Source organism: Eublepharis macularius, chromosome 1 (assembly GCF_028583425.1).
Source record: "Eublepharis macularius isolate TG4126 chromosome 1, MPM_Emac_v1.0, whole genome shotgun sequence".
Classification (NCBI taxonomy): Eukaryota; Metazoa; Chordata; class Lepidosauria; order Squamata; family Eublepharidae; genus Eublepharis; species Eublepharis macularius.
The window spans coordinates 81,758,324-81,771,673 of record NC_072790.1 but is presented as its reverse complement, the minus strand read 5'-3'; the positions used below and the strand labels follow the sequence as shown (position 1 = coordinate 81,771,673).

The following is a 13,350-nucleotide window of genomic DNA, read 5'->3' as shown; positions in this document are numbered from 1 at the left end:
TCATAACATAAGCAATATCTAACAAAATATTTCTGAACTTTCTATGAACTTACCAGCTGTTGTATACACTGTATATTTTACAGATGCAATCAATTCGTCATTTTCTTCTGTATCACACTGGAAAGCAACTGGATGTGTATCTCTGTGTACCTCCAGAATAGCTGAATCATTAGGAAGAATGAGTGATTGCTATAAATCCAAAAGTGATCAAAAGAAAAATGGGATTATCTCATAATGAGGAATACACTAGATTAAAATGTTTGAGAGTTTAAAAAAAAATTACTTCAGTTTTGTGGTGATACCTGCAGTCTTCCTTATTTGATTAAGATTAAAAACTAATTCAACCTTAGCCTTTCTGTGAATTAGAAAGGTAAAATGAACCATAAAGCTCAGACAAATGTTCGAAATTTAATTCTTCAGAATCCCATTCTAGTCAAAGAAGTTCAAATATTATAGAAAGCCTATTTTCAAATCACTGTTTGTTTTAATTAAATAAGGAAGACTTGGGATCAGAAAATGTAAGAGACAACAACTAAATTGCTCTAGGAAATTGACAGAACCCATTTTAATGGCTAATGTATTATGAATAAACAGGCCCGGTGTAAGCTCTAAGAAGGAAGAAGCTTGCTGAAGCAAGAAGTTTGATTTATTTTATTAAATTAAATTTATAACCCGCTCTCCCTGCAAGCGGGCAGATGGCAGATAGACTGGGGTCTGTGGAGGTGTTTGTTGGGCTAGGAAACAGCTTTATCTCCCCAGGGAATGGGGCCAGGAATAGTCTAAAGAAAGTGTTATCTAAGTAAGAAGGGCAAGGTACAAAGACTTATGAGATTGCCTGTTTTATTTGTTTTCATTTTATTTTTATTTGAGGTTTGAATCATTTTGAATAGTATTTTGAATAGTTTCTTCTTCCCTTATTTAGATTAAGGGAGCTATAGATGCATATTGTCTAGGTCTAACAGGTATTAAGAACCCAGAGTTCATGCAATCTCCATTCCCCGCCCCTCTTTTGTGTGGATGTGTGTGGGTGTGTAGGGGTGTTTATGAAACTGGTAAAGACTTAATCAATCCATTAAGCATAATCTGCACAGAATGCAAGACAATTATTTACCTGGTCTGGAATCAACATTTTCCAAGTATATGTAAATCGATCTTCAGGAGGTACAAAAATGCAAGGTATCTTCACACTGGCGAGACTTTCAGAAATTGGTTTCCCCCCTGCAGAAGACAGTATTAACTATGAATTCATATCAGTTTTTTTAATTACTGTATATGTCATAATGCTGGGAACTATGTCAACTGCAGACTAGGGCTGTGGAAATCATCACTCAATTCAGAATAATTATAAATTGCATCCTAGTGGATGTATCCTGGTAATATTTAAAACACCTAGAAGGCATTTATAATCGAAAAAGTAGTATAGGGATATAACACTTTTAGCCTACCACGTAAGTACAAATGCCATTATGGGAATGGCACATACATTGTTAATAGATTCTCTACTGAGGCTAAGAAATGCTCCATATCTTCACTGGGTTCTACTTACAGCCACAGTCTGTTGGTCCTCTGCATTCCTCAACACGAACAATGCACTTTGATTCACCTCCAGGGCACCCACTGGTTAATATAACTTCTCGGAAGCCAATACCTTTAATAATAATATTAAAAGTGTATTTTTACCTCTGGATAATATTATTCTAGTTCATCTTTATAATCTAGACAGAAAGATACTGTTAAAAAACCTTTACAAAAGCAATTTCCTTTCTTATTCAACATTTGAGAGGGATTATCAACTGGTACTTAAGACAACTGCATCGGTGCTTGAAAATCTTTCTGGTTCTTAGCCCCACCATCAACAGGGTAAAAACTATTCTTCAATACTTTCCTTTTAGATGAATTCATATGCATTTTAATTTTTTGCACTGTTAAAAACAAACAAGTTAATTAAAATTTAAATATCAACGCTAGCTTGCAGCCTTGGTGAACCTGGCCTTTGAAAGCCTCTACCATCTGGTACCGGGAGCATTCTTGCATTGATGAGCTCATTACAATCAGGTGCTGAGCATCCTTCATTCGGTATTGATACTAATGGGAAATTACAGTACTGAACACCTCCCAGGATCTAAGAATGTCCCAAAAAGGTAACCACTCTTGGATGATTAAAGGTCTCCAGAGGTCAAGTCGAACACACCTTGTAGGCAACCTCATCAAATAAACTCTTCTGCAGATTATTTCCACCATGGTGTGCAGCTTGAAAATATATTGCCATGTTTCTTCTCTTTTTGGGGGTGGCATGTACATGCACAAGTTCCTGATCCAACATGCTCATGTGAAGTACTGACTGCAGTAACCATTCTTACACTGGAAAGAGATGTACACACTGGGCATAAGTCATGGGAAGCTCACTCAGAATGTTTCCCTGACTAGGACTGCCATGCATTTTTTAAGATGCATTTTAAAAAAAAAACCTATAAGGAAATACTGCCAAACTTCCAAGTGAATGCTACCTATTTCCTTTTTCCAAGGGTAGCCATCATTATTGCCTGATGTGTATCAGTGCCAGGTTCTTGAGCAATTGGCAATACTCAATAAAAGATACAGCTGGATAAAGGAAGTGCTAGAAAGAAACCCATGCCATCAAATCACTGTTATCCAAATTCAATAATTGTTTTCCAGAGCAGAACTGTTTTGAGGCTATGCTGATTCTGGTATATTACAGTAGAATAGCCTTGTGGTAATGCCCGCCTCTGCAGTTTAACCAAGCCTTATCCAAATATTGTTCATGTGTTCCAAACCATGAGACCATAAGGCATTGTACTGTACAGTTCTCACTTATTCTATGTTGCATACTTACTTAGAAACAAGTCCCACTGAGTTCAACCATACCTCCTTCCTAATAAGTGCGTGGAAGATTGTAACAATAACAACAACAACAAGACCTACCACGTGTAATTCAAATTCGATAAAAGTACTGAATTTCAGACACTGGCACTCCATTTATAAGCCTCATGTCATTTTCAAAAATATAAACATATTCAGCACAACTGCTGTGTTTCTTTTGCTTTTCTCTTTTGCTTCTGCCAAACACTGTGTACCCAGCTCCTTCAAATGGCATAGGATGCGAGGGAGGAGAGAATAGTATGTTTAGTCCCAGTAAACACTGGATAGATTGCCATCCGTTATAGAAATATTTTGTTTTACTGAACAGTACAGAAATGGAGAAAAGAGTGAAAAAAAACTTCCCGTGACCCAGAGATAAACAGAACAAAACCTACAGAATATTAAACCCCATGTATATGAAAAAAATACTTTGTGGTGAGGTATTTTGCATCTTTAAATGCCTTACAATACAACCCGATGGATTTTGTAATATTTCTTCAGTGACATATAACTAGGGAAACGTTACTTCAAGTGACAGAGGGAAGCAGCAACTCCTGCTGGATCTGTCATAAAACAAGGATCATGCGCCACGGCTGAAAATGTCTTATTTCTAAGAGGCAGAAAACAGAGGTATATAGGGCAATGAACTGACACTTTTATTAAAGACATTTTTCTTGCTTGGAGGTTGAGGAATTTTTTTCAACACACATAAAGGATACCAGAAAATTTATGATTTAAAATGGAGGAAATAAGGAAAAAAATAAGTCTAGAGAAAACAGGGCGTACCAACAGTGATACACAATGGAGATGCATCCTTTTTTAATGCCCAAATGGTCACAGCTCAGTGGTCACAGCATTAACATCCCAATATGGAAGGTAAGTTCACCACACCAAGTCCCTTCAGCAGGTCACTCTCCACACCCTGCCCCCTTCTCAGCCACAGGTCACATCCCAACAGCCGTGCCAGACACTTCCAGAACAGACAGTGGCCTAGCACTCAGCCAGGGTAGGGGGTGCCACCAACAGCCCTCTGGGGATAGCATGGTCTTATGGAATGGGGCATGGATGGCACATGCCAACAGCAGAACCAGGTGCCTGTGTCTTGGCACCCAACTGGCCTGCAGGATGTGCCTGACCAGCCAATGGGAGTGGGCTAGGGCCGGGAGGCAGCCCACTAATAGGATGCTAGGCACCCCAGGGCTGCCTTCCCCCAATCCAGTGCTTGCATGGGAATGCTCACCATCTAAGGGGCAGAGTTGGTTGGACTAGGGGGTGCATCAGCTCTGGCTCTGGCCCCATAATGCCCTCCATCAACATCTCAGACCCACTGGTGGTCCTGGGCAAGAAGGAACTTATGAAGATGGTGGACCCCACCCCTGACATTAGCCCACTAGGCTCTGCTAGTTCTGAGGATCCATAGCTTCCTGTGGACTTTGCCCTCTGTACTCTCCTCACTATCTGGGAACAGCTTTCCAGTTGCCCTTGATTGGGAGGCAGTGGGCACCAGTGAAGGAAGGTAGGGCAACTTCTTGCCCAGGGTATCAACGCCACCTACCCTTAAGTGACCTGCATGCCCCTTGGGCTCTCTTTCCTCTTGCTCCACATAACCCCTTCCACTGATGTCCATACTCACAGACTGATCCACTGCAGTTGAAAACCTGCAGTGAGTGAATGGATGCTGTGGCTCAGGGTCAGTAGTGACTGGAGGGTTCTGTGGTGTGTCAGGGGGCAGTTACTGGGAATGTCTAGTGGCTGGTGGCTGTCACTGGGGACATGGACAGGAGGTAGATGTGTATTACAAGGCTGCTTGCGAACCTGTAGGCGGCTATTTGAGGCATTGCACTGGTACTACCCTTGCATGCCCTCTCAGCCCCTAGAGGGGCTTGTCAAGAGTGCACCCCAGGGCTAGCCTCAACACTGTGGCCCTGTAATCAGGAGGCACCCCCAACCACTGCTTGGCAGCTGTGGTTGGCCTGGCATTCCTTTTGCTGTTCCCTTGCCACTTTCCTGGAAGTAGGCATCAGTGACCAACGACAGTCAAATATTAAGGACTAATGTCAAACTGCCTGGGGGAGGTTTTAGTCTTAATGAGATACACAGCTGATTAAGTCTAGGCCAGTAATTTGATAATTTTATTAATAATACAAAGGGAATGTATGAGCAACGACATTACTTTAACTAAAATAATATACTAAATTAAAGCTAATAACAAACTGATAGAGGTAAAATATCTAGCAAGAAAGACTGGCAGAAGTTAATCTAAGCGGTTCCTTATATTATCACACCTGAAAGATTTATGACAGAACTGATACCAAGCCCCGTCCTGCTCCCCAGTCTGCCCTCCCCCCCCCCCACCTCCCTTTATTTTTCCATATTAAAATGTGGAAAATTATTTCTTCTTCATAGCTCCTGAAGAAATGAGCTCTGACTCATGAAAACCCATACTGGAATAAAAGATATTAGCCTTTAAAGGGCCACTGGACTTCTGTTTTACAGAGGTTAATTTAAATGTGGTTTAATTTACAGCTACAGAAAAGAGTCCAAAAGGTTAAAAAAAAACAGAGAGAAATAAATGTTTTAAATAATAATGATGAAAAAGTCTAGCGAGCATGCTGAATCTAGACAGCAGTTTGAAATATCATGAATTACTTAAAAATGAACAATCCAGGTTGATCCAGGCACCGTCGGCGCCAGGGTTTCTGGCGCCTGTGGCCACTCTCCTGTGCGTGTGCACATGCCCCCGGACTGCATGATGATGTCATCACACAGCAAAGCTGGGCCCATTGGCTGGCGGGTAGCTGGGGCGGCACGAGGAGGCTGCCTGTGCTCCGCACGCTTCCCCGGCCGCCGGCCGTGCCTGGCCCACGGCTGCTGCGCCCGGCCGGGTCGGTGTGGTGATGGCAGCGGCCGCGCGAGGCTGGCCAGCTGCAGCAGCAGCTGCGGGCCAGGTACGCCAGCTCCATGGCGTGCGCCTCTGCCCCCAGCGCCCCCTCTGGCACCCCCTCTGGCCCCGCGGCGGCCACCTCACCACCTCAGTGGTGGCGCCGGCCCTGGATCCAGGAGAATTAGTTTGGAGCAGGAAATGTGCATTCCAATCCCAGTTTAGCCCTTTCAAGTTACTAACTCTCAGCCTTAGTGCTGTATCAGTGGAATAGCAGAAGGTTGTTGTGAATTTTTTAAAAATCATTTTATTAGTAAGTAACAGTATGAAAAAAGCATGTGTGGAATTCTAACCATCACCACAAGTCATGGAGAGGCCAGGAAAAAAATCCAAAAAATGAACAGAGATTTCAATATATTTTAAGAAAAAAAATGAACTGCTTTGCAGGTTTGGGCCTGGGGATACAGTGGCCCCAGTAGGAATGGGGTCAGATTTAAATTAGAAAAAAAATCAACTCTAAATGAGTATAGATGAGCTTACTGATAAAATTATTGCAAGTAACTTTTTCATTATAGTATCAGCTTTTCATAATTTCAATAATATTACATTTAAGATGACAAAAAGCTAAAGTATGGGGAAGCTAAAGTATGGAAGTATCTGGACAGGGGTGGTATTTATTTATTTATTTAATTTGACTGTATTTATATTTCACCTTTATCCCTAATGGGGACCCAAAGTGACCTACATCATTCTCCATTTTCCCCTTCACAACAACCCTGTGAGGTAGTTTAGGCTAAGAGGATGTTACTGGCCTCAGGTCACCCAGTGAGCTTCCATGGCAAAGTAGGGAATTGAACCTGGGATTCCCAGATCCTAATTTGTCACTATAGTCCACAAATAATGAACAGATTACAAAAGGCGGAGTTAAAACTGTGATAGAAAGGAGAATTACAAAAGAGAAAATAAGATTCATATTTACTGATGGGAAAAATTAACAAAAATGCTGCCTTTTCTAGGGGCTAAGTTTAACTTATCTAAACTCTGCTTACTGCAGAGGTCTGACAGCAGCAATTCAAAAAAGGTTCTTTAAAAAAAATCTTTTATGAGATACCTGGGAAATGGAATCATTGTAAGAAAGGGAACATCTACTCTGCTTTGTATTTGGTATCCATTAGCATACACATTTGCTACCAAACAATGGTCTTCCACTCTTCAATGAGACCTCAACTACCCTTAGTTATAATTAATATATCATATGAAGGGTCAAATATAGAATACATGGTTGCAGAGAAGCTGTTTAACATAGCTTGTAATATTGTATGTGGGAAGACATCTGTGAGATATATCAGAAAGTTTTTCAGCTTCTGAAAGTCTCACAGATGTTCACAAAAAAAGAAAATTGATACTTTGGTGAAGGCAGCTCACAAGGCAATATACAAGAGGAGTTGGCTTTTTAAGGAGCTTACAGGCTGTGAAATCAATAAAACTATAAATCTCACCTAAATGTCTAATGACAATCAAGGAGATTATTTTTCTTAATTACAATTATCAACAACCAAAATCAATGAGAGGTGAATCAGGACATACAAATTATAACAGCTAAAACAATTAATGTTGGCATATTGTTCCTAAAAGTTTTTTTTAAAATACACCAAATGACATTATGTTTTATTTATCAGTTTTTCTTCTTACCACATGTAACGGTGCATGGTCCAAATTCTACCTCCTTGGGTTCTGTCATATTTGGATCTGAAAAAGGGAGTTGCCATAAACTGATCACAAAGTGCAGAGTAAATTGTAACAAAACATACCTCTTAAGTTCTTCCCTAGATCCTTTCATCTGAAACATAAAACAAAATTTATAACCATTTCCCACTCAATAAGATAGTGCGGTCAGAACTTGCCTTTTCCAGAATAATATCTCATATTAAAAGAAAATCCAGCTTGATGAAACAGATTATACCTATATTAAGTTGATTCTGAAAAATATAGTTTACATTCCAGCCTGCACAACACCTAATTATTTTTATACTAGCAACAAAGCCCATTGTGTGAAAAAATACAATGGGCTCTAGAAAACTGTTGTTGGTCATCTTTTAATTTTTCATGAAATATACAACAATCAGTCACCAACGGTGAAAGATTTCTTTGAATGCAATGTTTTGTGTAAAGATTTTGTCAGAACTCGGAAGTAACTTGCCATGCTCTCGTTTGTGGAAAATAGAGCTTACTCCGAGGACACTGCCTTCAGGATAGCAGTCAGGCTTCTTTACGGAGGGGAGAACAAGCTCCACAAGATCCAGCAGGGACCCCTCCCAGGCAAGCGCGGACAGGCATCGAGCACCACCGAGGCTTCCGCCTTCTTCTCAGCGACCCTCAGGTGAGGTGCAGGGAGGAGTGTTTAGGCTGCTGATTGGGCGTGCCCCCTCCCGGCAATGCACCTGCATGAAGACTAATTGGTATTGTGCTCTTCTTCCCCTCGGCACCCTACTGCTCTGGCCTGGGGGCCACTGCAAAGTACCTGCTTGCCACCGCGAGGGGACCCAGCAAATTGATGGCCTGAGCACTCCTCCTGGCAGCAAGTGGGCACTTTGCAGTGGCCTGGAGGGTACTGAGGGGATGCGTGGAGGGGGGAGTTCTTAGGCTGTCGATTCGGCAGTCCTCCTCCTGGCAGCAAGCAGGTGCTTCACACCAGCCTCATGGCCTTGTGCAATGTGCCTGCACAAGGATAAAAAGTGAGTCGTTGCCAATACAGCTTGTCTTTTATATAGTAGATAGTTCAGTAGTTAAATTTAAAACAAAATCACACTGAACCCGGCCTGAACCCCGAGCTGGTGGCTAAAGCGATGGTGCAAGATGACCCTCGAACCCTCCTAGGCTGGATTCAACTGGCTTGTGAGATCGAAAATCGGAAGCAAATAGTGAAGTTGCTGAAGTTGCAGCATCAAACCAGCTACTGGAAAGGTTTGACGGATGCCAGGCCCTGGGAGTGAGGGACGCTGCGAGCCAATGTTTCTTTGAGCGAGAAAGACTGGAGGATAAGAAAAAGGCTGTGCTTGAGATGCGGGAGAGTGGGCCACTTTGCCACAGAATGTCCGGGTGAGGAAAAGAGCCAGTTGGGGACGGAGCCGAAGCTGAGGAGGCTACTAGAGGGGCGCCCGAAGGGGAAGTCCTGATCTACTTCCAGGAAGGAAGCAGCGGCAGTGGCCATGGCACCAGCAGAGGAGAGGGACATCGTGAGTGAAGAGCTCTTGCCGGACAGCGAAGAGGAGCCGAGATTGCCGACGGGAAATGGCGGAGACCTGCTGTGAAGGGCACCAGCCATCAGGTTGCAGAAGCTCCAGCGCTGCAGAGCAAAGGGAGCATCGTTTTTCATAGTGGTCACTTTGCTGAACCTCCGGAGAGGGACAAATATCAGGGTAAGGGGCTTGATTGACTCGGGGTGCAGCAGAGACTTGATCGCCTCTGCACTAGTGACGGAGTTGGGACTGGAGGTGATGAAACTACCTGAGCCTCTGGTGTTTGAACAGATGGACGGGACGGTTATGAAAGGGATCTCCCCCCCCCCCCTAGTTATGAAACCAAGCACACCCCAGTGGGAATAAGGGGACATTGGGAGGAAAGGACTTTTGTGGTCATCCCAGCCACCAAGTTCCCTCTGGTGTTGAGAGTAAGATGGTTATGGGAGCATGACCCCTACGTGAGGTGGAAGGCTGGTGAGCTTCCCTTCTGAAGCTTGCCAAAAACATGTATGGACCCAACAAGATTTCCAGGGTATGAGTTTTCGAGAGTCAAAGTTCCCTTCTTCATATACAGCTTTGACTCTTGAAAGCTCATACCCTGGAAATCTTGTTGGTCTTTAAGGTGCTACTAGACCTGGTCTGTCCCAGTGCAGACTAACATGGCTACCCACTTTGAAACTATCTTTATTTGAACAGGTTTGTTGTTAAATAATAAAGCATATGAGATGAACACAAGCATGTAATATTTCTGTCCGGTGGCATTTTTCACGCCACCACATTTTAAGAGTCTAGAAGCTAATGTCAATTATGTGGTCAGTATCATACCGTAAAATTAACAGTATATATGTTTAAGCCTTTTCTGTCAAAGTACAGATTTTTCAAAGTTTAGCTATTTACATATGCATTCTCCACAGTATAAAATTTTACAGATTGCATCATGCTAAAATGAGAATTTTCCAAGTGACCCTCTCTCCCTATACCCTACTTCCAAATTTACATTTCAGCTACGGTTCAGCACAAAACAAATGAACATCTCATAAGGGTGGGGGAGTTAAATACACTTATTTCACACTACTATGTCACAGAAGCTAAGATTCATGACCAAATTACCAAAATGATGAGTTGACAGTATGACAGTCAGCATGGCGGAAAGAGGTGATACAACTATTTCAACATGTGTTCTATATTCTTTTCAAATGACAGGGAAGTCAAATAATATGTGGCAAACACAGACTGAACTGTCAAACTAGGTGTGCAACTGACCGGTTCATAACCATGTTCTAAAATCTCCATGGATCCCACTCTTATCAAGCCAATTTGGCCAGGGAAATTGGTCGGCATGTGCATTTTCAGAGTGCCCCCCCCCCCAGGGAAGCTTTTTTTAAAAAGCTCTGAGCACTGGAATTCAACACGCTTGGCACCTGCAAATGAGATCAATAATGATCACTGGTTCACTGCTGGTTCAAACACAGGAACAGTGACCGAGTCAAACTGTACATAGTTGAATTGGTTGGGGGGGGGATCCAAAATCAGCCAGAGTGTAACACCTTCTATTAGTTTCAAATGAGTAGCTGTGTTGGTCTGTTATAGAAAAGCAAGATTCAGATCCAGTAGCACCTTAAAGACTAACTAGATTTCCAGAATATGATGTATGCTTTTGACTCTCAAAAGCTCATACCCTTTAAAGTGCTACTGGACCCAAATCTTAACTTTCTATTAGGATCAACCAAAATATCACAGAATAATAAAAACAACCTTTCAAGTCCCCCAATATGGATTTGGGCGAGGGGGGAGAGACAAGAACATGTGGAACATGAGCCCAAAGTCTGTCTGCAGTTTCTAATTTCCTTAAAATGAAGACTAGGAAGCATTGCAGACTCTATAGGATTACACAGTGACAGGTGTAAATCAGATTCCAAATTGTACCACAGGTTCCTTGGACAAAGAAAACAAACAAACAAACAAAAAGGTACTTCTCCCTCTCCACAATCCAAAAGTCCTTTTCCTTGATAGGCACCTTTTCCTTCATCATTGTTAGACATGCAGCTGCAATCTGGACTCTGCTTCAAAAGCAACAGAGCTAAAACAAGATGACTATTGACTATGAACTAGTAGTGGCTCATTTTTCAAGCTGAGAAATCTTTATGCTGTGACCCTTTTTAATTTAAACCTAATTAATAGAAAAATCACTTGAGAGACTGACAGTGGAGCACAGAGGAATTACTTTAAAGCACCTACACCTACATAAGCTATCTCAGTGCAATATTACAATGAAAACAAGGAGTGGAAGAGCACTTCATAGAAGCAAATGGAAGAGAAAGTTAAATGGTAAGGACAGCACAATGCTGCTCTCAGCCTTGGGTTCAACTAAGAGCCAATAACAAATCAGACGACACAGGAGATCTGTAATAAAGCTCTCCCATAGGTTCTTCAAAGTATAAACAGCCTAATTGGACCCCATTTTAGACAGAGCATACTGGGCTGGGAAGTGAGTTTACCCTTTTCCTCATGCCTTTTTCCTGATGCAAGTTGCCATCTCCAAAGGACTATTTGTTCTGTGAGACAAAAGATGCAAACCCCACGGGTAGTTGTTTGCTTTTCCCTCATAGAGCAAATAGTAACTGCATGTTTCATTTCTCAGAGTAGCACAAAGGAAAGGTCAAGTCCTCCTCCACCTCTGCACTACGTCCCCAATCCCTGCTGCACCCCCACAGCTTCTATTAACATTTTTAAAGTCATAGGAGACTTGTTCATTTATCGTCTGCTGCCACATTGTTTGGCCCTGTACATGAGGTCACCAAGATTCTTGTAGAAACACAGGAGATAAACTCCTGAGGACCAGTAATCCTACACTTTAAAAGCAATTTTTTTTTTGCATATAAAGATGAATCAGACCTAGTTCAGATGCATAGCAACAGATCATTTGAAACCCGTCTCTCGACCTAACAAACACAAATAAAAGCTATTTAGTACGTTTCTATTGCCCACATCTGCCAGCCACAATGACCACCAGTAAATCTGGAGCTTTTCAACCTTTCTCCTATCTTCAAGAGAGCTAGGTTGGCTTCCTTCCCAGTGACTGCATCTCAAATTTCTGAGGAGGTAGGGTAAAAAAAAAAGGGGGGGGGTCATTACATCCAGGCGATGATTAACTCTTGCTCAGCAGTCACGACTCTTCTTCTGCCTTGTAAATATCTGGTCTAACACACGGAGCTTCTTAGCCCACATGACTACACCGGCCAAACTTGCTTCAGCTTCCAAATTGAAGCACAGCGTGAGTGAGGATTACTATAACATGCAAGGAACAGCTGGGCCGTACAAGGAAAAGAAACTGAACCGTCATTAGAATTTGGATGAAGAAAGCGTATGGGGAGGGGGCAAGCTGTCAACTTCTGGGTATTTTCATCCTGTTTTGCAAAGGTGCGGCTGCACAGTTCAAACGCTTCAGAGACACGATTGCAAAATAAATGAGGAGGAGGGGTGCAGGTCTTCAGCTGTTTAGTGGTCTTTGGTTAGCTTCTGGCGCTGTGTGCGGTACTAGCCGAGGATACAGGCGAAAGTACAACCCTAAACACGTTTGCTCCAAAGTTATTGACCTATATATGAAACCTGAAACCAGTGCATTTAGAATGGCTACCGACGAGGGTAAGGCGCAGTGAGTTCCGCGCGCTTTTGATGGCCCTACTTTCCCAGGCTTTGACCTTACGAGCCCCCCCCCCCCTCGCCCGTGCACAGTAGCCCGCTTCTAATCCCTCACCCGACTCCTCGAGCGTCACCACCGGCTCATTCATGGCAACGTCCACGGAAGGGGCGCTGGCGTTAATGGAGCTGACGGGCTTCTTGGCCAGCAGGTAGAGAAGCAGCCCCAGGAACAGAGGGAGCTTCCCCACACCCCCGGCCTCTCGGAGCCCCATTTCAGTAGCGCCCAGAGCCTGCTGCGGCCCTTTCCGAAGACGAGCCTGCGGCGAGGCAGCCGAGTGGAACCCGCGGCAACCATTGAGGCGTCACAATGAAGCCCGCTCAGAATTCGAGGAACGGCGGCCATCGCAAGCCAACGCCGCTTTCGCTGGCCTCTCTCCCTCCTGCGTCTCTCGTAGCTCTTGCTTGGCGTCTGGGAAAACATGAACCCACGTCTCCTCTCGTACTTTCACTGGTCTCCGCGGTCAGCCTTTTCCAGACTTCTCAACCTTCCTTCTTGCGTAACGTCGCAAGTTACTCCTTGTCTTAGACTATAGGTGTTAAATTGGTTACCATAACTGAGGAGACGGCATTATTGTTTAACAATGGGCACTGTGCTAATTTGTATACTTTTGAGTTTTACACAGAAATTTCACAAACGAAGTCTTT

At 43.2% G+C, this 13,350-nt stretch overlaps 1 protein-coding gene across 1 annotated transcript in view; it reads right to left on the bottom strand.

Annotated features, from left to right (window-relative positions):
• SPACA1 (sperm acrosome associated 1) overlaps positions 1–12,917 on the bottom strand; it is a 37,220-nt gene extending 24,303 nt beyond the window's left edge. The window contains exons 1-5 of the mRNA XM_054978348.1: positions 12,761–12,917; positions 7,454–7,510; positions 1,547–1,648; positions 1,112–1,218; positions 54–189 (exon numbers count right to left, since the gene is read on the bottom strand). Of these exons, the coding sequence (XP_054834323.1) occupies positions 54–189; positions 1,112–1,218; positions 1,547–1,648; positions 7,454–7,510; positions 12,761–12,917 (559 nt within the window). The remainder of the gene's footprint in view (positions 1–53; positions 190–1,111; positions 1,219–1,546; positions 1,649–7,453; positions 7,511–12,760) is intronic.
• Positions 12,918–13,350: the final 433 nt, after the last annotated feature.